This window comes from Schistocerca gregaria, chromosome 5 (assembly GCF_023897955.1).
Source record: "Schistocerca gregaria isolate iqSchGreg1 chromosome 5, iqSchGreg1.2, whole genome shotgun sequence".
In the NCBI taxonomy this organism is placed as follows: Eukaryota; Metazoa; Arthropoda; class Insecta; order Orthoptera; family Acrididae; genus Schistocerca; species Schistocerca gregaria.
The window spans coordinates 82,126,084-82,151,493 of NC_064924.1; the positions used below are offsets into that span (position 1 = coordinate 82,126,084).

The window sequence follows — 25,410 nt, forward strand, 5'->3', positions numbered from 1 at the left end:
TCTCGATCTGGCATCTGGCTTGCCTGAGAGTGTTTTTATGTCATCGTTCCACTTCAAGTCGCTTCTTAAGCAAACTCCCTTATATTAATTTAAGAATAACCCATTTGTGTCTGTCTGATAATATTGCGAGAATCGTCAGTCACTGTGTCTATAGGCAGGGAATCTAAGTTGAACCCTTGTGTAAACAAACATATGCTCTGCCATGCAGCGATCAAGCATCTGCTATCATAGGATCACAGAACGAAGGTATTTTACTCTAGCGCAAATGAAACATGCTAACATCTGAATTGTCCCTTATTTGCAATAGAGAGAGAGAGAGAGAGAGAGAGAGAGAGAGAGAGAGAGAGAGAGAGAGAGAGAGAGAGAGAGAAACTTATAAATTCTTTCTGGAATTTATATAGAGTAGCTTGAATGTGTGCAGCACCAAAAATTCCATTGATAATAATTGCAACAACTGGTGAAAACAGTTTTTTATTGGAGTCTGTCGAATTCCCCCAAAATGCCATAAAATACTAGTAAATATGTATAATACTTATTTTCTCTTTAATTACGACCCACTACCTGTTGTTACTTGCAGATAACAGACCACCTTCGCTCTTTCGACTAGTTACAACTTGCAGAGCTCTTCACCATCTCATTTGGTCTTCTTTTCGTTAGCTGGGACCCTAATCGGCGAGCAGCACCTCAGCAGCGTCCTTACTCCAAAGAAGAGCAGCGCCACAGAGAAGACGACCACCGCCACGACGAAGGCAGCGACGTCTAACAGCAGGTACTGGTACCAGGCCAGGTCCAGCGCGGCGGACCTGAGGTGCGGAGCCCCCCGGTGCCTGATGACGTACTCCACCCAGTAGACCGCCTCCTCCATCGGAGGTCGAGGTCGGTCCCGGAACAGCTGGGACACTTGGATGGCACGCTCACGATACCTAAGAAGAAAACATCCATACTGTGTTTGGTTTCCATCGCTATCATAAGCCACGTATCACCGCCACTTCAGAAGTCAGTGGTAACACAGCTTTTGCCAACCACATGCTGCATTCTTGCCGCTATTTTGATAATATTTGATCCATACATGCTTCCTCTGTTACGAACAGAAAGACAATAACGAGTTGAGTAATAAGAAAAGGAGTGAAACAGGGTCGCTGACATGTGCCTCCAAAAGAGTCGCTAGAAGTAAATACACATGACCGGTCTCATATTTAAGTGGAAGCAAATTATTTATCAAAGCACAGTTTGTCTTCTACGGTACTTGCAAACTTCAAACAATAACGTATTTACATCTGCCGTTTTTCGTGATCTGTCGAGGGCGCTTGATTATGTAGATCACGTTAATCTGTCAAAAAGCTTAGGTTTTGGTTGGAGCCTATAGCTTTACAAACAACAGGTTTAAATAATAATTAATGAAAGGAATGTAAAACGTTCTGCTGGATTATTCAAATAATGTTGGAAGCTGAGAAAAGTTTAGTGATGGGGATAAATCACGAAATGAGGCCCAAAAGGCGGAAATTCGCATCTGCTCCTATTCCCTGTATTTGTGAATGACCTTCTACTTAACATTCATGACGCAGAAAATAGATATAAAATTTTTCTTTTTAATGAAAATTCGAAACAAAACATGTGCTAACTGAAATGATACCCCTTTGCTACATCTGAATACCTTCAAAGTAACTATCAAAAGATGTGGTCCATTAGGCCAGCTGGGATGAGCATCGTTTAAATATGCACCTGGTATTCTCATTAAGTTCTCTGTCAAGCCCTTATATATAGTGAAGGTACAGTTGAAGAATCAGATACCATCTAACTCCTTGAATAGGTACCTACAACATGAATGTGGGTGAACACCACATTTTATACTTGCTGCCTAACTATTACTTTTTATGCAATGAGTACTTTCTTCCTAATTAATGAGTTGGAGCTTGTACTAGGCTTCGTCTCAATATTCTGTAGAACCCGACCCTCCAAATAAGGTGTACACACGGTCCATCGGCTCCCTGCACGTTCGTCTGTCTGAAAGGATCCATGATCACACAAAGGCCCAAAAATTTTGTGTGGCGTGGTTGGTGTCTATGAGTGTACTTGTTCTGGTATAGCCGTGCTGCCTCTCGGCTGTTTCCATCTACTTGGCCGTACGCGAACACATTCTCGGCTTGTTCCCGACACGAATGCCGAACCATTCTGCTGCTTGCATTTCGCTGTCATTCCCACAGCCTGCAACACACAAGAAACACACGGCACGCGATCAAAGGATCTGTCATTCGTCAGCATCATCTGTCGAGGGAACAAATGTCTCCACTACGATAATACTGCCTCCTCCAGCTTCTAGGCGCTCCAGTCTGGAACCGCGTGACCGCTACGGTCGCAGGTTCGAATCCTGCCTCGGGCTTGGATGTATGTGATGTCCTTAGGTTACTTACGTTTAATTAGTTCTAAGTTCTAGGCGACTGATGACCTCAGAAGTTAAGTCGCATAGTACTCAGAGCCATTTGAACCTCCAGCTTCCCCAATCTGCGTCCACATCTGGGTGCATCCACACACAACAGCTGACCTGATCTATCAAGAAACGTAATTCATTGGATCAAGTGAAAAATTGTGTCACAGAAATTGCATCGCGATTGAATACTATACACTCCATACCGACTTCTCTTCAAGAGAGTAAAGTGGCTACGGTGACCGCATCTGTCCTCTGTCAGAATCGCCTATGTCGTGGATCTCTCCATTTGCGGCCCATATCGTTGATTGAGTCCTCTCCGCTCCGATTATAAACTGTGATCCAGCTGACCCTACAGACGTCGTTTTATGCAACCCGCAGTGTTATATCTGGCCTTCATAAACCACGCGAGAGATTTTCTTATTCTCTCGCTCGAACCGCGAAAACTGTTGGTCGTACAGAAAAACCGAACAGGAGCTTTTCGTTGGAAATGTACTGTAGTTAAATTTTTCACCGGAATATGTTTTTCCTGGAGACTACAGTTTTCGAGTTATCCAACAAAAACGTACAAAAGCGACCTTCAGACACAACTCCACCTCCACACTCATCCCCCACCAGTCAGGATTTCTGGTGTGTTGTTCGTCGCTACCAAAGTACAAAACTACGCGAGAACAGGAACCATCCCAGATATTGGACCTGATTGGGCTATTACGCCACCAGCGTAGTAAGCTCTTTCGTTAACGTTACTAATTCAAACGTGCCCATGAGTGTAACGAAGGGTAAAATGAATTTTGTAAACTTTATTGTGAAATTAATTACGTCGACAATTCGATCCAAATTTATCCCTTACAAACAGAGCAGTTTTGTAGTCAGAAGGTCTGACGAACAGAATTGCGAAATTGTTCATTTTATTCCGTTAAAATTCACAAAATTGTTAGATAAAATTTACACAGACGTCAGTTTTACAGTTTGTAAGTGCTCGACTAAACGGATGGAGTATATTTTTATATACTTATAAATATTTATAAATGAAGAACAAAAATGGTCGAATGCGAGAAATAATTGGTGCAGTCGCAAATTTTTGTACGTTAAGTGGTAGGAGGGAGAGATATGAACAACATACCAGAAATCCTGAACGATAGGGGCTGAGGGTGGGAATGGTGGGGCGTTTGTGCGTTTTTCTTGACTAACTCGAAAACTACGGCCTCTTGCAAGAACGTATTCCAATACAAAATATAACTGCGGAGTGAAAATCAATAATAGGCTAAGTGCCAAAAGACTGATTCCGTGTCATTCAGTGTTTTTTGTGGTCTGATAAAAATATTTTAGTGAAAAAACCTTAACAATATTTTTAATTTATTTTCTACAATAGTCACAAAAGTATTGCAATTTTTTTTTAGTTCACTTTATTTTATCAACGTAAATAAATGTTTTATTCTGAAAAGCGGTGAACGCGGTAAATGCCATCGGGAATAGACAAAACCAGGTAAGTGCCAATGAAAGAAATCGCTAGCATATCTCAGTTTTGTTAATAACAACAGTTCACAAATACATTTTACAGATAAACTATCCTGTGATTAAATTATTCTTAATCTGTACTTTAATGTTATAGAGCACAATGCAATTTTAATTGATTAACTGTTCGTTATGGGTGAAGAATCTAATATGAGAATTAATAAGGCAAAAACAAAAGTAATGGCATGCGACAAACAAGATCAAGTGAAAGTCCAAGTTCATGTAGGCAATGAACTGCTTGAACAAGATGATAAATTTACTTATCTGGGCAGTGATATTACCAGGGATGGAAGGAGCAAGGCAGAAGTGAGAAGTAGAATAGCTCAAGCAAAGGCTGCTTTTAACAAGAAGAAAAACAAATTAACATCTAAGAGCATCAGCCTTGAAATCAGGAAAAGATTTTTGAAATCATGTGTGTGGAGTGTGGCATGCTACGGGTGTGAAACATGGACTCTCGGGACAGAGGAAGCCCAGAAGCTAAATTCTTTTGAAATGTGGTGCTGAAGACTCATGCTCAAAATAAAATGTATCGACAGGGTCACAAACGAAGTGGTTCTGGAAAGAGCAGGTGAGAAGAGAAGCATCTGGAGTTTCATTGTTAAAAGAAGAGTGCACTCAACATGCCATCTATTAAGACATAAAGGACTCCTGAAGACAATCATACAGGGATATGTCGAACGAATAAGACCAAGTGAAAGACCGCGATTGAGGTACATGGATCAAATCGTAAAAGATGTGGGATGCCACACCTATAAAGAAATGAAGAGAAAAGCTGAAACACACACAGAATGGAGACAAGCTGCCATTGTAGCTGTTGCAAACCAATCCTTGGATTGACCACTACAGAAGAAGAACTGTTCGAAAAATGTTGAGCTAGCATTTGTTCAAACGGTTCAAATGGCTCTGAGCACTATGGCACTTAACTTGTGAGGTCATCGGTCCCCTATAACTTATAACTATTTAAACCTAACTAACCTAAGGACATCACACACAGCCATGCCCGAGGCAGTATTCAAACCTGCGACTTTTGTGGTCGCGCGGTTCCAGACTGGAGCGCCTAGAACCGCTCGGCCACCCAGGCCGGCTTAGCACTTGTTGCAGAGCCTTTTTCTTTTCAGCTGACAAGTTGTTTTTGTGGTGACGGTAAAACATAGTTGTCTATTATGTCAACAGCAATCCCTTTCTTGAACATCTTGTAAGTGCTGCAGTCTTCAAGATCGTTACACATTGTTTTCATCTTCACGACGCCAGGTGCAATTCTTTTCACTTCAATCCAACTAGATTAGGAAATATTTCTTTTCGCTGTGTTAATATGTTTATCAGCTGCTTCCTTAAAGTAAAAAAGTTCCAGGCTGCAGCACTGTAACCACATAGGGATTTTTAGGTGTTCGAATTCTCCCTAAGGCTTACAAAGTTCTTAGGTACTGGACATTCTTCCAGTCTCTTGCGTTTTTCAGCCTGGGCAAAATCTCTGTCACACGCTGTGAACAGTTACAAAGCTTCGTAGCACTTAACCCGCTTCAGCCTCACCAATGGGCCTCCGCACACCGCTCACGCCATCTTCTTGGCCTTACATACGCTGCTACAGATGACCGTAGCGCTTTTCAGATAGTTGGCAGCAGCACTTGACGTGACTTCTCGGATCCACCCAAATAAAAAAAAAAATGGCACTTACTCTTTATTGATTTCCTCTCTAGAACTACATTAAATTTCACACAAAAATGTCCTGTTCATTTTCACTGTACGACTGATAGTTCGCGCGTAGCGAGCGGGAGAATATGAAAATCTAACGAGTGATTTCTGAAGGCCAGATGCAACATCGCGCGTTGCGCAAAACGACAACGGTAGGGGCTACTGAATCACCCTGAGTGTACTTTCGTTAAATCTTCACGTACGTGGAACGCCATCTGCAGCATTCTGTCTCGCGTTGCACAGTGGTGATAGTCATCAGCGTCTATCTGGCAACGGGAAATGCAGACTGCAACCTGAGATTCATTTCAGAAAATCTTCAGGAAATTGGCCAGATCTTAAAGTATGGTTCGACGGACGACAACCTTAGTGCATCGGAGATCAGAGTAACGACAATGAGGGACGGAGAGGGAGAGGGAGAAGTAGCTTCGTCACGATTTAGACACTGCCGTGAGAGTTTTCACAGAAACGCTCTACAAACTGCGATGGAAAACACTTCGAAAAAGCCGCTGTGCGGTGCAACGAACTTATTCTCACAACTCCACCAGCTACTTTCCAAAAAGAGTCCAGATAGACATTTTTTATCGCCTCATTCATTTATACTTCCTATAGACCAAGCCAGTAAAATTACACACATCTGTTATCGATACCCTACTGCCTTGCGATCGGTGTGCGTTACGCTTCCATAACATGAGTGCGACATAAAATTGCGCAGGAGGCCTGCAGCTATGAAGTAAACTTATGCCACTGTCGAATGAGTGGCTAGAATAACTGGTTACTTGCTGTTCGAAAATTCGTATTTATTGACGCGTTTCAGGAACAGCCCCTCATTAGAACAAATGCCAAAGAAAAGTACAGAGCCGTAAACACAAGCGTAATTGACGAAAGTCACTAAGAGTAATTTTACGAGAGGTGTTCGAAAGAATGCTCAAAAAGATGACATACCGGAATCAAATGTCTCCGTACATAGGCATGCGTCAGCCGTCTGTATCAGTAGTCAACTCATAGACAGATGACATTACAAAAGCTAAGCAACAGAAACTACCACCAGATGGCGGGCATATATAAGAACAGTGGAGCTATTTGTGTCCTCAGAAATAACCACTTGATATTGAAACCACAACGGGCAGAACAGGTACAAAGATCTAAATGCAAACTTAAAAATATATCATAAAAACAAGAGTACACACAACACTGCATTAGCGCATAGAAGAAACTTTTTTTTAAGTCGTCAGTCTTCTGATTGGTCTGATGCGCCCCCCGATATCCTGTGCCAACCTCTTTTACCTCAGAGTGTCACTTACGACGTATGTCCTCCATTATTTGCTGTATGCATTCCAGTCTCTCTCTTTCTGTACAGTTTTTACCGTCTACAGCTCCCTCTAGCACCATGGAAATACAACTTAATATCTTAAGAGATGTCCTACCACCATGTCCCTTGCTTGCCAGAGTTTCCAATAAATTCCTTTCCTTGTCAATCCTGCAGACAACTTCCTCATTCCTTAAATTATCCGCCCACATAATTTTCAACATTCTTGTGTAGCACCACATCTAAAATGTTTCGATCGTCTTCTGTTCGCCGGCCGCGGTGGTCTCGCGGTTCTAGGCGCGCAGTCCGGAAACGTGCGACTGCTACGGTCGCAGGTTCGAATCCTGCCTCGGGCATGGATGTGTGTGATGTCCTTAGGTTAGTTAGGTTTAAGTAGTTCTAGGGAACTAACGACCACAGCAGTTGAGTCCCATAGTGCTCAGAGCCAATTGAACCTCTTCTGTTCCGGTTCTCGCTCAGCCCATGTGTCACTACCACACAATGATGTGCTCCAGACTGACATTCTCAGAAATATCTTTATCAAATTAAGGCCTGTACTAGTTGTCTAAGCCGACCGCAGTGGCCGAGCGTTCTAGGAGCTTCAGTCCGGAACCGCGCTGCTGCTACGGTCGAAGGTTCGAATCCTGCCTCGGGCATGGATGTGTGTGATGTCCGTAGGTTAGCTGGGTTTAAGTAGTTCCAAGTCTAGGGGACTGATGACCTAAGATGTTAAGTTCCAAAGTGCTTGGAGCCATTTGAACAAGTTGTCCTGGCCGGGAATACCCTTTTCCCCAGTGCTCGTCTGCTTTTGATGCCCTCCATGCTCCATCCGTCATGAGTTATTTTGCTACCTACGAAGCAGAATTCCTTTAACTTCATCTACTTCGTGATCACCAATCCTGATTTTCTCCCTTTTCTTTTTCCTGCTACTTTTCAATACTTTCGTCTTTCTTCGGTTTACCCTTAATCCATATCCTGTACTTATTAGACTGTTCTTTTCTTTCAGCAGCTTCTGTAATTCTTCTTCACTTCCACTGAGGAGAGCCGTGTCATCAGTGAATCTTATCATTGATATCCTTTCACCTTAAATTTCACTTTAAATTTTAATTTCAATCTTGAAGCTTTCTCTTGTTTCAGTTATTGCTTTTTTTATGTATAGATTGGACAGTAGGGGCGATAAACCGCATCCCTGTCTTACATCCTTTTTAATGCGATCACTTCATTCTTGGTCTTCCACTCTTACTATCTCCTCTTAGCTCATACATATTGTGTATTATCCGTCTTTCCCTATAGCTTACCCCTATTTTTCTCATAATTTCGAACATCTTGCAGCATTTGAGATTGTCGAATGTTTTTTCGAGATCGACAAATCATATGAACGCGTTTTGACTTTTCCGAGTTGGTAAAATGACGCTATTTGCGATCGCATAAGTAAATGAACAAGTTGATAATAAAATTAAAATTACACAGAAGTATGAACAGAGACCTAACACGGAACCTAAGTATCTCTTCTTCTACATATGCATAAACTGAAGCCACTTGCTCGTGTCTATCTTATTTCAGGAAGTGCTGTATGGGTTTTGATGTGGTTCTACCCAAATAAATATTTCATACAAACTGTCTGAATTATGTTGAATTCCAGCTAAGTTGTGAAAACGATGCCATGGCCACCTGGCATACACCTACCTTAACTCTACAGACCAGCTATGTCTCAAGAACCCATCTGGCGTCGTGCTCCAGTAGTAGAGCCGGTTGCTGGAAACCGAAAGGTTGAGAGCCCTAATCCCACCAGCCTCAATTTTTTCACTCTACCTTTCGAATTAGCATTGACCTCTCACTTAAATGCAGATAAGCATTTCGAATTATGACGACAACTTCAAACTGCCAACTGCTTCTTCCCTCACATAAGCAATCGCAGTTGACACTCTTAATTGACTGCAAATTCCACGAACAACGGGCATTAAGCTACTTAGCTTAAGCTGCGACGTGAGACAATATGAAATAATCAAAAAAATTTTAAGTTATAGTTTCGCTGCAATCGTTTGAAATCAGTTGCACAGCAAAGAAACACGAAAATCAAACATATGTGGTTTTTTCTTTTATGCTAAAAGTAAAACGTATTTCGAAAAACTGCGTCAGCAAGTTTAGGAACTTTGATTCGCTTACATACAGTACGTTCCTTCAGCAGAGCAACAGATGACTCAGCATTCAGCTTTCTGCCTTCCTTGAATCAAACCTAGATGTGAACAAGATTCTTTGCGTCGTCACAGTGACGAAGTTTGCCACATGAAGTCCACGACAAAGATTTGCGGCAGTGAGTCCCAACAATCTATCAAAGTGTGTGCCCAGCTTCACAAGCTAAACGAGCTAAACATGCGCATCATACGTGTTTTTTCTTATTTTTTTTCTTTTATCTGTGCTATCTCTGACAGCATCTGCTACATACTGAATCACGCACACACATATACACACGTGGTTTGCGTGTCACTCCAAACGACAGTTCTGTATTCAACGCCCGAAATTCGTGCTTTCAGACAACTTTCCTGCCGTGCGCTACTTACATCACCAAAGTTATATATATGAAAGTGAGAGATGACGATGTTTGGTTTGTGGGGCGCTCAACTGCGCGGTCATCAGCGGCCGTACAAAGTCCCAATTTTTTTATTCAGTCCATTCTTTACACAGTCCATTATTGTCACAATCACGAATGATGATGATGATGATGATGATGATGATGATGATGATAACAACACAAACACCCAGTCCCCGGGAAGAGAAGAATCCCCAACCCGGCCGGGAATCGAACCCGGGACCCCGTGATCCAGAGACAGGAACGCTAGCTACTTTTTTTCCCCATGTTGTTCGGTATTGTTCGTTGCGTGTGGTCTGGGAGGAGGTCACAGGACACCTGTTCAAGTTGATCGTTGATTCTTTGCGCGGTTTTTTTATTACAGAGGACGAGGAGCCATCTGACCGAACACGCTGAGCTACTGTGCGGTACCACTAGGCCACGAGCTGCGGACATATGAAAGTGATGATATCCAGGTACTCAACGTTGTTTGCTGGGCAACGGCCTACAATAACAAAATACGCTAACCGTCCAAGTCGTCTCGCTGCGAACACTTAATGTTACCCACGCAAAGCGGGGTCGGATCGCTGGTACATAACAAAAAGAAGAGTGTTACAACAGTGTATAAACCACACAAGGCACAGCACAATTAGAGCCGGCAAGGAAAGAAAAGAGAGGAAAACAAGGAAAAGATAGAGGTTGGGGGGGGGGGGGGGCTACTTTCTGAGCGTTCTTTGTAACACCTTTTGTAAATTAACTCCTGGTGACTTTCGTCAGTTAAGCTTGTGTTTATGCCTCTGTTCTTTTCTTTGGCAGATATTCTGGTGATGCGTTGCGCCGGAAACGCGGCAATAAATAAGAATTTCTGAACCGCAAGTGACCTGTTATTCTACCAACATATTCAGCGGTGGCATAAGTTTCCTCAGCTCTACGCTTACATTTTATAGCTTTGTCATCCATCCCCTACATAAAAGTTCCTTTCCAGGGAGCGTCTCGCGAAAATGCTTCTTTCCGGCCCGCACAAAGTTTTTCTATGAACAGGAATCAAAGCGCTCCTTGAAAATCTCTGGTGTTCCTAAATATTCCAGCCTCTCAGCTACCGCCCGCTTGCCGATCGCTTAGTTTGTTTTCTTCCTTCACACACTATGGCCCCTTTCCACACGGAATATCAGAGTGTATCAAGTTGTCAAGTTTACTTGATTGTAATGGTTGTGCGTATGCGGTGTGGTATGGTGTTCATGTTGTACGATAAGACAAGGATAAGGGCGAAAACCGATGCCGCGCCACAGTCTACTGCTCTAGAACAGTACAAAGACAGGACCAGTGCGCATAACGCCAGCATCAGAAGTACGGGTCACATGCCCACATGCTAGGAGACACAATGACAACGCACTGGAACAAAGTCTTGTCATTCCACCAGCTCACCTGCCCCACGTCGCACAAGTGCCAATTATAAAAGTACTTTCGCCAGCAGTCCTCGAAACGGGTACCTCTAAGCCGAACGCCAGCATATAATCGCACACTCATAAACTTGGTTGTCACACCATGAAATCACTTCAATGGAAAATTCAGTGCTCGGCACGAGGTTTGGGACAACAGAGAAATTCTGTTTACTTTCTCCGCTAAGATGTAGAAAAACTTTTCTACTTTCCCAACAGGTTGCGTTTATTGATCACCGTCAGTGAAATGTTGTATGTTAATTAATACTGTTATTGATGTGACTGCAATAAAAGTACCAGTCTTGTCCAATAGCGGTGGAGAGTACATCCACCGACTGTCGAAAATATACATACACGTCCGCCAAATCATCACGTCATTTTCGTCCTCATCCATCCTTCATGATACCCCTGAAATATTACCAACATTTCCGACTAGAAAAACAAAAAGATGTAGAAACAGGACACCTGCACTAAATTAAAAATGGCGAAAACAACAGTTCCAGTCAAAAAGCTCGCAGTTCCTAGTAACTGACGGAAAGACACCGAGTAAATCACAAGGGATATCTGGCGTTATCCAAGAAAGCGTTATAGGCCTCTGTTGATCCTAATCTATACAAATGATTTATGAGAAAATCTCAACAGCCGCCTTAGATTGTTTGCAGATTGTGCTGTCATTTACCATCTAGTAAAGTCAGCAGAAATGATTCAGACGAGATATCCGTAGGGTGCGAAAAGTGGCAATTGACCTTAAATAATTAAAAATGTGAGGTCATCCACATGGTTATTAACAGGAGCTCGTTAAATGTCGATTATGCAATAAATCACACAGCTCTTAAAGTCTGTAAATCCAACTTAATACCTAGGGATTACAATTACAATCACCTAAACTTGTGGAGACCACATAGGTAATGTTGTGGGTAAGGCGAAACAAAGCACTCCGTCTTCAGGCCACACGTGGCCCGACCGCCGTGTTACATTCAAGCTGAGGATGCGGATAGGAGGGGCGTGTGGTCAGCACTCCGCTCTCCCGGTCGTTATGATGGTTTTCTTTGACCGGAGCCGCTACTGTTCGGTTGAGTAGCTCCTCAGTTGGCATCACGAGGCTGAGTGCACCACGGAAAATGGATGGTCAGCCATCCAAGTGCCGACCACGCACGAAAGCGCTTAACTTCGGTGATCTGACGGAAACTGGTGTATCCACTGCGGCAAGGCCGTTGCCCGAGTCGAGACAAATACAGTGTTTCCAGAATGAGATTTTCACTCTGCAGCGGAATGTGCGCTGATATGAAACTTCCTGGCAGATTAAAACTGTGTGCCCGACCGAGACTCGAACTCGGGACCCTTGCCTTTCGCGGGCAAGTGCTCTACCAACTGAGCTACCGAAGCACGACTCACGCCCGGTACTCACAGCTTTTACTTCTGCCAGTATCTCGTCTCCTACCTTCCAAACTTTACAGAAGCTCTCCTGCGAACCTTGCAGAACTAGCACTCCTGAAAGAAAGGATATTGCGGAGATATGGCTTAGCCACAGCCTGGGGCATGTGAAAGAAAGGATATTGCGGAGACATGGCTTAGCCACAGCCTGGGGCATGTGAAAGAAAGGATATTGCGTAGACATGGCTTAGCCACAGCCTGGAGTGCTGGTTCTGCAAGTTTCGCATAAGTGCTTCTGTAAAGTTTGGAAGGTAGGAGACGAGATACTGGCAGAAGTACAGCTGTGAGTACCGGGCGTGAGTCGTGCTTCGGTAGCTCAGTTGGTAGAGCACTTGCCCGCGAAAGGCAAAGGTCCCGAGTTCGAGTCTCGGTCGGGCACACAGTTTTAATCTGCCAGGAAGTTTCAATACAGTGTTTTATTGGCGGATACTTAGAAGACGCAACAAATCCAATAAATATACTGCCTACACTACGCATGTCCATCCTCGGTTGGAGTACTGCTGTACGTCATGGGATTCCTACCAGACAAGATTGACAGAGGACATGGAGAAAGTTCAAACAAGGGCAGCTCGCTTTTTACTGGAGAGAGAGTGTCACGGATATGGCATGCGAGTCGAGGTGACAATCATTAAAACAAAGACGAAATCTTTTGATGAAATTAAATTCATCAATTATTTCCTTCGAAGGCAAAAATATTCTGTTGGTACACACCTACGCAAGGAGAAATGATAATCGTCATAAAATAAGAGAAATCAACGCTCGCACGGAACGATGTAAGTGTACGTTTACCCTGCGCGGTGTCCCAGAGTGGAACAGTAGAAAAATGTTGTGGAAGTATTTCGATGAACCCTCTGCCAAGCACTTAAGTGTGAATGGAAGAGTGAATGTAGATTCAAAAAAAAAAAAAAAAAAAAAAAAACGAAGATACTGCAGTTATCGCACTAGTGCTATTCAAAAATTTCAACATGGCTAAAATAAGTCACTAGCCCTCGGGAAAATGGCTACAACTTCGGCAGCAACGCATATCGATCCTCAGCCTTGCGAAGATTTCGGACTCAGACAGGACAGGGAAGGGAATGGGATTAACGTATGGGAATTCCGTTGATAGGCATTTATTACTGAAGTTGTCCTATCAGAATCCCACAATTAACATAGGTTTTTAAGGAATTAATTTCTTTCTCTGTTATAGAGCATCGTGTTCCCCACGGACGTACTTCCCTTATTCGTGTTTCACTGGACCTGTTTATCGACGAGATGCTAACAGCTGTCCTTGTCAAAAATGGTTCAAATGGTTCTGAGCACTGTGGGACTAAACTTCTGAGGTCATCAGACCCTTAGAACTTACAACTACTTAAACCTAACTAACCTAAGACTGCCCGAGGCAGGATTCCAACCTGCCACCATAACGGTCTGGTGGTTCCAGACTGTAGCGCCTAGAACCGCTGGGCCACCCCGGCCGGCCTGTCCTCCTCACCGCAAATTCAGAGCACCTGCAAGAGCGGCTGCTATGTTGGTCCACTTTACGTGAAACCAAATTACGTAACACAGCTGTTTGAATGCAGCAACTTGAGATAGATTATCTCCGCCTTTCCCTTGTATTTCCTACCCCCTTCGGGTTAGTGATACAACACTGCGAACAGACATAAATTTCCCCTTGTTAGAATGCTGTTCTTCTCAGAATTTCGCGTCGTTAAATAGCGCTGCATTTTCTGCACTGATATTCTCGACGAAGCCTTAGCAGACACGGTTGTCATCGTTCTCCGACAAGTGGACTGCGTGTCCGTGTCATGTGACTAACTTGGCACCGGCGCTCACCCTTCTCTTCGCTGATAACGAGACGAACACACAGCGTCGCGTCACAATCAGACTCGACACATTACCAGCAGAGCCTTGTTCTCCCATTGATTTAAGGCAGTGCACCAGGGCTTAATTTCTGTCTGAACGGCATTCCAGCACCTCCTATGGATTTTTTAAAATCATGATGGAACAAGTCGGCACCGCAGTTTTAAAATAGTACACGTGTATTAAATCACAACGTGACTATAATTTGCCTCTGCGCTGGCAACAACGTGATGCGATGGGCAGGGACGTCGAGCGAGGTACTGTGTGTGTGTGTGTGTGTGTGTGTGTGTGTGTGTGTGTGCGTGTGTGTGTACAGTACATCAAGATGAGTTGAGCTTGGTTCTGAAGTTGTGATCAGTACATGTCGATAACCTTACGACTGCTAGCAATCTAGAGAGATCTGTAGTGTAACCAAGATGATATGAGATTCGTTCCGAAGTAGGTACGAGAAAAACCGACCAGTTAAAAGCGATACCACTACTTTAGATTTGAATAACCAGTAGTGTTCGATATTTGTTTGGTCTCGTTTTTAACAGGTATATTTCTCTTTTACTGATAAACGGGTATAAAACCGATGTATCAATCTGGCGTAGCTGTGGTGCTCACATTTTTTTTGTTTCAGACAAACCTTTATTTAAAAAACAATTTGGTAGGGAGTTCTGTGGCTTCTGAATGACTGGTATCGACTTTGATTGTAATTGTTTCTTATAGGAGGATTCGACTTATGAATCGAGATATTATAGAACAAGAATTTATGAACAAGCTGGGCAATAAATATACGACATTGGGTTAAGTCATTATGGAATTTTTAAGTATTACCATATAATTGTTTCTGGTAAGTATTATAGTTTGCCCTCTATGTAAACTTTTGGCTTGAATTTCTTAAAAGAATATTTTTGATTTTGTCCACTGAAATTCCCGTTACAAAGTAGAGATGTGTATTTGATTAAAAGACGGCCTTTAATTCAAAATATGATAGTTAAAAATAATGAACGCGAGAAATTTGACACCCAAGCTTATTAGCCTACTTGTCTGCCTTTTCTGTGTTGTAGTAAAAAATGGAAGTTATGGCTTGAGAAATAAATTAAGAACTTAACAACTCATTCACAGTTTATAATAAAAACAGAAATTAGTTACTATGCTGGCGGTGACTGCATAATATGCCTTTACCTGCTTGCAGCCTTGAGAAACGGATATTGTAAGATGAAAAACAGAGTTCTCCACCCTTAGTTTTTACTCATTAGCACTGACTACTATTGATGCCCAAATAGTGGTATGATCCTCAGTTATAACAAGATTTTGTAACAGAGGCTTAAAAAGTTAGAATCTGTTCGTGAATACTGGCGAAATTCTTGTAGTTCCTCGTCGTTTCTCGAGAAACGAAGTGAACGGTGGACGGAATGTTTTCTTTTATTTACCTATTATATCTGATAGTTTCAATCTAGGTATCTTCAAAAACACGAGGCGGAAGTCTGAGGGAGTCATAGAATTTTTCAATCTCTGCCCGACACTATCGTTTATTTTTGTAAATAATAGCAACAAAAAAAATCGAAATTTGGTTACTTCATGAACCGGTAATTTGGAGCGGTTCTGACAGTTAGGTTAAACTGGAGATGAAAATAACCGGTGTAACCGAAAACCGATTGTTTTAGCAATAACTGCCATCCCTATTCCGACGTCGCGAATGGTTCATATCGCCTTCTGTTTAAGACAGCCAGCGACCTCAGCGACCTAGTAGCTTGACGACGACTCGTGTTACGTGTCTCACTGAGAAATAAATGATGTAAGGAGTCTTTGAACTTGAGGTCTGTACAACGTACTTTAACGAAATGTAACGTGTCTTAATTTATCCCATAGCTTCTGGCTAACAGTTAGCAGCCTTTCGAGCCGATAAGCAAAACACAAGAGGAGGATGTATACTTGGATAATGGCGGGTGATACGGGCAGATTTCAGTTAGATTACATCCTGGTCAGACAGAGATTCCGAAATCATATACTGGATTATAAGTAACTTGAGCAGATACAGATTCATATCAGTGACGGAGAGAAGGTTGAAGTTTAAGGCTAGTCAGGAAGAATCAATACGCAAAGAAGTAGATTACGCAAGGAATGACGAGATACGCTTGAAATTCTCTAAGGCTAGAGATATAGAAATAAGGAACACCTCAGTAGGCAATGCAGTTGAAGAGAAATGGATGTCTCTAAAAGGGATAAGCACAGAAGTTGGAAAGAAAAACATAGGTACAAACTGGGTAACTGCGAAGAAAATGTTCATATGTGTGTGAATTCCTAAGGGACCATACTGCTGAGGTCATCGGTCCCTAGACTTACACACTACTTAAACTAACTTATGCTAAGAACAACACACACATCCATGACCGAGGGAGGACTCGATCCTCCGGCGGGTGGGGCCGCGTAATCCGTGACATGGAATCCCTAACCGCGCGGCGTAACGAAACCGGAAATGTCGAAGAAAATTCAGGAATACAGAAATACAAGTGGCTAAGGAATGAAATAAATAGGAAGTGCAGGGAAGCTAAGACGAAACTGCTGCATGAAAAACGTGAAGAAGTCGGAAAAGAAGTGATTGTCAGAAGGACTGACTCAGCATACGGTAAAGTCAAAACAACCTACGGTGAAATTAAAAGCAAGGGTGGTAACGTTAATAGTGGAACGGGAATTACACTGTTAAATGTAGAAGGGAGAGCGGATAGGTGGAAAGAGTGCATTGAAGGCCTCTAGGAGGGACAGAATATGTCCGATGTGATAGAAAGAGAAACAGGAGTCGATTTAGAACAGATAGGGGTCCAGTCCCCCCCCCCCCCCCCCAATTAACCATGGACCTTGCCGTTGGTGGGGAGGCTTGAGTGCCTCAGCGATACAGATAGCAGTACCGTAGGTGCAACCGCAACGGAGGGGTATCTGTTGAGAGGCCAGACAAACGTGTGGTTCCTGAAGAGGGGCAGCAGCCTTTTCAGTAGTTGCAGGGGCAACAGTCTGGATGATTGACTGATCTGGCCTTGTAACACTAACCAAAACTGCCATGCTGTGCTGTTACTGCGAATGGTTGAAAGCAAGGGGAAACTACAGCCGTAATTTTTCTCGAGGGCATGCAGCTCTACTGTATGGTTAATGATGATGGCGTCCTCTTGGATAAAATATTCCGGAGGTAAAATAGTCCCCCATTCGGATATCCGGGCGGGGACTACTCAAGAGGACGTCGTTATCAGGAGAAAGAAAACTGGCGTTCTACGGATTGGAGCGTGGAATCTCAGATCCCTTAATCGGGCAGGTAGGCTAGAAAATTTAAAAAGGGAAATGGATAGGTTAAAGTTAGATATAGTGGGAATTAGTGAGGTTCGGTGGCAGGAGGAACAAGACTTCTGGTCAGGTGACTACAGGGTTATAAACACAAAATCAAATAGGGGTAATGCAGGAGTAGGTTTAATAATGAATAGGAAAATAGGAATGCGGGTAAGCTACTACAAACAGCATAGTGAACTCATTATTGTGGCCAAGATAGATATGAAGCCCACACCTACTACAGTAGTACAAGTATATATGCCAACTAGCTCTGCAGATGACGAAGAAATTGAAGAAATGTATGATGAAATAAAAGAAATTATTCAGATAGTGAAGGGTGACGAAAATTTAATAGTGATGGGTGACTGGAATTCGGTAGTAGGAAAAGGGAGAGGAGGAAATGTAGTAGGTGAATATGGATTGGGGGTAAGAAATGAAAGAGGAAGCCGCCTGATAGAATTTTGCACAGACCACATCTTAATCATAGCTAACACATGGTTCAAGAATCATAAAAGAAGGTTGTATACATGGAAGAAGCCGGGAGATACTGACAGGTTTCAGACAGATTATATAATGGTAAGACAGAGTTTTAGGAACCAGATTTTAAAATGTAAGACATTTCCAGGGGCAGATGTGGACTCTGACCACAATCTATTGGTTATGAACTGTAGATCAAAAATGAAAAAACTGCAAAAAAGTGGGAATTTAAGGAGATGGGACCTGGATAAACTGAGTAAACCAGAGGTTGTACAGAGTTTCAGGGAGAGCATAAGGGAACAATTGACAGAAACAGGGGAAAGAAATACAGTAGAAAAAGAATGGGAAGCTTTGAGGGATGTAGTATTGAAGGCAGCAGAGGATCAAGTAGGTAAAAAGACGAAGGCTAGTAGAAATTCTTGGGTAACAGAAGAAATATTGAATTTAATTCATGAAAGGAGAAAATATAAAAATGCAGTAAATGAAGCAGACAAAAAGGAATAGAAATGTCTCAAAATGAGATCGACAGGAAGTGCAAAATGGCTAAGCAGGGATGGCTAGAGGACAAATGTAAGGATGTAGAGGCTTATCTCACGAGGGGTAAGATAGATACTGACTACAGGAAAATTTTAGAGACCTTTGGAGAAAAGAGAACACTAGTATGAATATCAAGAGCTCAGATGGAAACCCAGTTCTAAGAAAAGATGGGAAAGCAGAAAGGTGGGAAGAGTATATAGAGGGTCTATACAAGGGCGATGTTCTTAAGGACAATATTATGGAAATGGAAGAGGATGTAGATGAAGATGAAATGGGAGATACGATACTACGTGAAGAGTTTGACTGAGCACTGAGAGACCAGAGTCGAAACAAGGCCCCGGGAGTAGATAACTTTACATTAGAACTACTGACAGCCTTGGGAGAACCAGTCCTGACAAAACTCTACCATTTGGTGAGCAAGGTGTATGTGGCAGGCGAAATTCCCTCAGACTTGAAGAAGAATATAATAATTCTAATCCCAAAGAAAGCAGGTGTTGACAGATGTGAAAATTACCGAACTATCAGTTTAAAATGTCACGGCTGCAAAATACTAACGCGAATTCTTTACAGACGAATGGAAAAAGTAGCTGAAGCCGACCTCGGGGTAGATCAGTTTGGATTCTGTAGAAATATTGGAACACGTGAGGCAATACTGACCCTACGACTTATCTTGGAAGCTAGACTAAGGAAAGGCAAACCTACGTTTCTAGCATTTGTAGACTTAGAGAAAGCTTTTGACAATGTTGACTGGAATACTCTCTTTCAAATTCTAAAGGTGGCAGAGGTAAAATACAGGGAGCGAAAGGTTATTTACAATTTGTACAGAAACCAGATGGCAGTTATAAGAGTCAAGGGGCATGAAAGGGAAGCAGTGGCTCGGAAGGGAGTGAGACAGTGTTGTAGCCTCTCCCCGATGTTATTCAATCTGTATATTGAGCAAGCTGTAAAGGAAACAAAAGAAAAATTCGGAGTAGGTATTGAAAACCACGGAGAAGAAATAAAAACTTTGAGGTTCGCCGATGACATTGTAATTCTGTCAGACAGCAAAGGACTTGGAAGAGCAGTTAAACGGAATGGACGGTGTCTTGAAAGGAGGATATAATATGAACATCAACAAAAGCAAAACGAGGATAATGGAATGTAGTCGAATTAAGTCCAGTGATGCTGAGGGAATTAGATTAGGAAATGAGACACTTCAAGTAGTAAAGGAGTTTTGCTATTTGGGGAGCAAAATAACTGATGATGGTCGAAGTAGAGAGGATATAAAATGTAGACTGGCAATGGCAAGGAAATCGTTTCTGAAGAAGAGAAATTTGTTAACATCGAGTATAGATTTAAGTGTCAGGAAGTCGTTTCTGGAAGTATTTGCATGGAGTGTAGCCATGCATGGAAGTGAATCTTGGACGATAAATAGTTTGGACAAGAAGAGAATAGAAGCTTTCGAAATGTGGTGCTATAGAAGAATGCTGAAGATTAGATGGGTAGATCACATAACTAATCAGGAGGTATTGAATAGAATTGGGGAGAAGAGAAGTTTGTGGCACAACTTGACTAGAAGAAAGGATCGATTGGTAGGACATGTTCTGAGGCATCAAGGGATCACCAATTTAGCATTGGAGGGCAGTGTGGAGGGTAAAAATCGTTGAGGGAGACCAAGAGATGAATACACCCAGCAGATTCAGAAGGATGTAGGTTGCAGTAGGTACTGGCAGATGAAGAAGCTTGCACAGGATAGAGTAGCATGGAGAGCTGCATCAAACCAGTCTCAGGACTGTAGACCACAACAACGGGGGATCCCCTGAAGTTGGACAAATGTAAGTATTATACACAAAAAACCCGAAAATACTCATTACTTGCGAGAAGACATTGTCAACAGTAACTACCTAGGAGTAACCATCCGGAGCGGCCTCAAGGTGGAATGACTACATTAAAGGAAATAGCGGGAATTACAGATTCTAGACCGAGATTCAGTGCTAGACTCTTAAGGAAATACACTGAAGTGCCAAGGTAACTGGCATAGGCATGCGTATTCATATCCAGAGATATGAAAAAGGCAGAATAGGGCGCTGTAGTCGGCAACGCCTATATAAGCCAACAAGTGTCTGGTGCAGTTAGATCGATTACTGCTGTTACAATGGCAGGTTATCAAGATTTAAGTGAGTTTGAATGATTTAAGTGAGTTTAAACGATGGGACACAGCATCTCCGAGGTAGCGATGAAGTGAGGATTTTCCCGCACGGCCATTTCACGAGTGTATCGTGAATATCCGGAATCCGGCAAAACATCACATCTCTGCGGCAGGAAAAGATCCTGCAAGAACGGGACCAATGACGACTAAAGAGAATCGTTCAACGTGACAGAAGTGCAACTGTTCCGCACATTGCTGCGGATTTCAGTGCTGGCTCAGTGTGCCAATTATTCAACGAAACATCACCGATATGGGCTTTCGGAGCTGAAGGCCCGTTCCTGTACCGTTGATGACTGCACGACACAAAACTTAACACTCCGCCTCGGTCCTTCAACACCGATACTGGACTGTTGATGACTGGGAACATGTTGCCCTGGTCGGATGAGTCTCGTTTCAAATTGTATTGTGCGGATGTTCGAGTATAATGACTTTTCTGGAGACTAGAAATCTACTCTGTAGGAATCAGCATGGGTTTCGAAAAAGACGGTCGTGTGAAACCCAGCTCGCGCTATTTGTCCACGAGACTCAGAGGGCCATAGACACGGGTTCCGCAAGGCGTTCGATATAGTTCCCCACAGTCGTTTAATGAACAAAGTAAGAGCATATGGACTATCAGACCAATTGTGTGACTGGATTGAAGAGTTCTTAGGTAACAGAACGCAGCATGTCATTCTCAATCGAGAGAAGTCTTCCGAAGTAAGAGTGATTTCAGTCGTGCCGCAGGGGAGTGTCATAGGACCGTTGCTATTCACAATATACATAAATGACCTTGAGGATAACATCGGAAGGTCACTGAGGCTTTTTGCAGATGATGCTGTGGTGTATCGAGAGGTTGTAACAATGGAAAATTGTACTGAAATGCAGGAGGAACTGCAGCGAACTGACGAATGGTGCAGGGAATGGCAATTCAATCTCAATGTAGACAAGTGTAATGTGCTGCGAATACATAGAAAGATAGTTCCCTTATCATTTAGCTACAAAATAGCAGGTCAGCAACTGGAAGCAGTTAATTCCATAAATTATCTGGGAGTACGCATTAGGAGTGATTTAAAATGGAATGATCATATAAAGTTGATCGTCGGTAAAGCAGATGCCAGAATGAGATTCATTGCAAGTCTCTTGTACTGTCTGCCTCTGGAGAGAGATGTGCATCCCTGTTACGCTCTCGCGCTGCTGAATAATTCCGTGACGAAACAAGCAGCTCTTCGTTGGATGTTGTCTAGCTCTTCTATCAACCCTATCTGCTATGGATCCCACACTGGTGAGCAGTATTCAAGCAGTGGTCGAACAAGGGTACTGTAACCTACTTCCTTTGTTTTCGGGTTGCATTTCCTTAGGATTCTTCCAATGAATCTCAGTCTGGCATCTGCTTTACCGACAATCAACTTTATATGATCATTCCATTTTAAATCACTCCTAATGCGTACTCCCAGATAATTTATGGAATTAACTGCTTCCAGTTGCTGACCTGCTGTTTTGTAGCTAAATGATAAAGGAACTATCTTTCTATGTATTCGCAGCACATTACACTTGTCTACATTGAGGTTGAATTGCCATTCCCTGCAACATTCGTCAATTCGCTGCAGATCCTCCTGCATTTCAGTACAATTTTCCATTGTTGAAAGCTCTCGATACACCACAGCATCATCTGCAAAAAGTCTCAGTGAACTTCCGATGTTATCCTCAAGGTCATTTATGTATATTGTGAATAGCAACGGTCCTATGACACTCCCCTGCGGCACGCCTGAAATCACTCTTACTTCGGAAGACTTCTCTCGATTGAGAATGACATGCTGCGTTCTGTTACCTAAGAACTCTTAAATCCAATCACACAATTGGTCTGATAGTCCATATGCTCTTACTTTGTTCATTAAACGACTGTGGGGAACTATATCGAACTCCTTGCGAAAGTCAAGAAACACGGCTGTCTCAAAACATACAGTGTGTCACAAAAGATTCATGCACTCTTTTACATTTCACAAACTAGAATACACTTTTTTTTCTTTTTTTAGGTATGACAGCTTGAAAATGACTGAATGTGAGCTGAACCTTGAACAAAGGAAGTTCATTCCGAACTGATACTGGAAGACAGAGAACGTAAGTAAGGCCGGAATTACACTATCAAACTTGTCAAAGATTTGATCGAAGATGTGATCAAATATTCGTCAAATATATTTGACAAATATATTTGACGTGGCGCTAAAAAGGGGGTATTACATTGTCATCATATTTTTCGTCTAAGTTCAAGATGGCTGACAACAACAACTTGTTTTTAAACCACTGCAGTTGCATGTACCACTATTGCACTGTGTGTACATGCAGAAGAGAAGCGGGGGAAACGTACCTTGGTGAAGCCGTGGATTTTACGACGACACGATAAACGCATTCAACAAAACTTGTTACGTGAGCCTGTAGTGGAGGACGTCAAGTCATACATCAATTACTTAAGAATGGATGAGCATACATTGCTGTACGTGCTCCGTGAAGTGTATCCTCATATCACAAAGCACAATACTCACTTAAGAACTGCTTTCTCTGCAGAAGACAGACTCACTGTAACTCTCCGATTCCTTGCTACTGGAGCGAGTTAGGTTAGGTTAAGTTAGGTCTCCAATCTTCTTAATCTATTTTTGTGTTCAGGGTGCCCCACGTTGTAAGGCGCCTCATCAGCTTCATACATCTCTATTAATTTTGTAGTTGTCAGTACACACGAATTATATTTAGCGGCAATGTTTATAAAAACACTACAAATGAGAGAATGTTGCAGCGATGCTAGCGCTCCACGTGGTAACATGTCACATTGCAGTGAACATAAGACAAGCGACTGCTTTGCTAAAATCTACAGCGAGGCCCTAGATTTGATCAAATACTTGACAGCATTTGACAGAGTTCCCTATTACACCATCAAATTTCTTTGACAAAGATGTTTGATAAAGATATTGGACAACGAAATTTGATAGTGTAATATCGGCCTAAAGAGCAAAAGGAGTTCAGAATGAAGCTTCCATGAGGTGCATCAACGCGACCCACGATCACTCGCCTGCGAGATTAGTTTGAGGTAGAAGGAACCGTCCAGAATGGGCAGAAGAGCCATTCCGAAAGACCAAGATCATCCGCCAGTCCCACAAGTGAAACAGAATTTATCGAAAGGTTTGAGGACTGTCCTAGAAAGTCTGGCAGCAAGCGGCTCTTGAGAAAGCAGTTCTAAAAACGAGCGTCTACCGCATTGTGAACATGTCCTTGATAACTCCATGCTCTGAATAAGGATGATCATGACCGGAAAATTGTCTTTGAGTCGCATCGAGTAAGAAGTGCATAGGTCAAACAATTCCCATACACGGCTGTTTGGAATGATAAGGCCACTTTTAAGTTAAATGGTTCCGTTAATCGTCACTATTGTATCTACTGGTCACCTGAGAATCCTCAAGTGACACTGGAAACCATGTGCATCTACCTGGAGTTAGAATGTGGAGTGATTTATCAGGATTTTTTTTTTTTAGTAACATTGACTGGTGAAAATTACCAGAACTTACAACGGGAGTACGCCATGCCACGGATCGAAGGGAGTGAGAATGGTATTTCCAGCATAATGGAGGACCTCTTCTCTACCATCGCGACGTAATGGACTACGTTAACGAACAAATTGATAGGACGATGGGGCAGTACCAAGTAGCCTTTATGGCCAACAGATTTGGATTTACCAGGGTATAAAGTCTGCGAATTTCATTCCACATACTCAGCTGGGACAGTAACGCCTCGTAAACAGGTGCGTGAAGAATATATGCACTCATCATAAGAGGAAGAAAATGAAGTTGGGCTCAAAGATGCCAGTTGGAATAATCTGCGAATCGCTCGACATTTGAATAGGAATGATGCCAATATTTGACGATGTTGGCAGGAATGGGTGAACCACGGCCATACACAGTGTCAAGAGGGAAGTGGTCCACCTAGAGAGATGACAGAAAGTGAGGACCGAGCAATCGTCAGAGGGGCACTCAGAGCCCCAGATTCAGCATCATCAACATCGAAACGACGTGCAACTGGTTCTCCAGTGACCACAAGTACAAGAAATAGGCGGCTCTCAGAGAGGGGGCTGAGCTCACGGCGCCCCTTGCGACCACCAACTGCCATTGACCTCTGCATACCAACAAGCCCGCTTCCAGTGGTGTCGGGCATATTCGGCCTGAAGCCTCATAGACTGCAGTAGAGCTGTCTTCAGTGACGAGTCCCGCTTCGAACCGAGACCCGATGACCAGCGCAGACGTGCCTGGAGAAGCCTCAGAAAACAACGCAGTGCCAAAATGACTGTCACCCGCCATAAGGCCGGACAACCACGTGAGATGGTCTGGGCTGCCATTTCATTTCACAGCACGACTCCTTTGGTTTCATACACAGCAACCTTACAGCACAGAAATTCGTCGACTATATTCTGCGCTCTGATGTGTTGCCCTTAAAGGCAAGCCATTCTGGGCTTTCATTTCAGTAAGCTAATGCCCGCCAGCACATGGTAAGGATCTCTACGGCTTGTCTTCGTGCTTGCCCAAAACTACCTTGGGCAACAAGATTGCCGCATCTCTCGCCAATTGGGGACGTTTGGAGCATCATGGGCAGCGCTTCCATCCAGCTCGAGATTCTGACGACCTAAGGGGCCAATTGGACAGAATTTGGCACGATATCCCAAAG

At 42.9% G+C, this 25,410-nt stretch overlaps 1 protein-coding gene across 4 annotated transcripts in view; it reads right to left on the reverse strand.

Moving 5' to 3' along the window:
* Positions 1 to 455: 455 nt before the first annotated feature.
* The window catches only part of LOC126272922 (UDP-glycosyltransferase UGT5-like), a 146,496-nt gene continuing 121,541 nt past the window's right edge, over positions 456 to 25,410 (reverse strand). For all 4 annotated transcript variants that reach the window (XM_049976211.1, XM_049976212.1, XM_049976213.1 and 1 more), the window contains exon 8: positions 456 to 923. In XM_049976211.1, the coding sequence (XP_049832168.1) occupies positions 635 to 923 (289 nt within the window). In that variant the 3' untranslated portion in view covers positions 456 to 634. The remainder of the gene's footprint in view (positions 924 to 25,410) is intronic.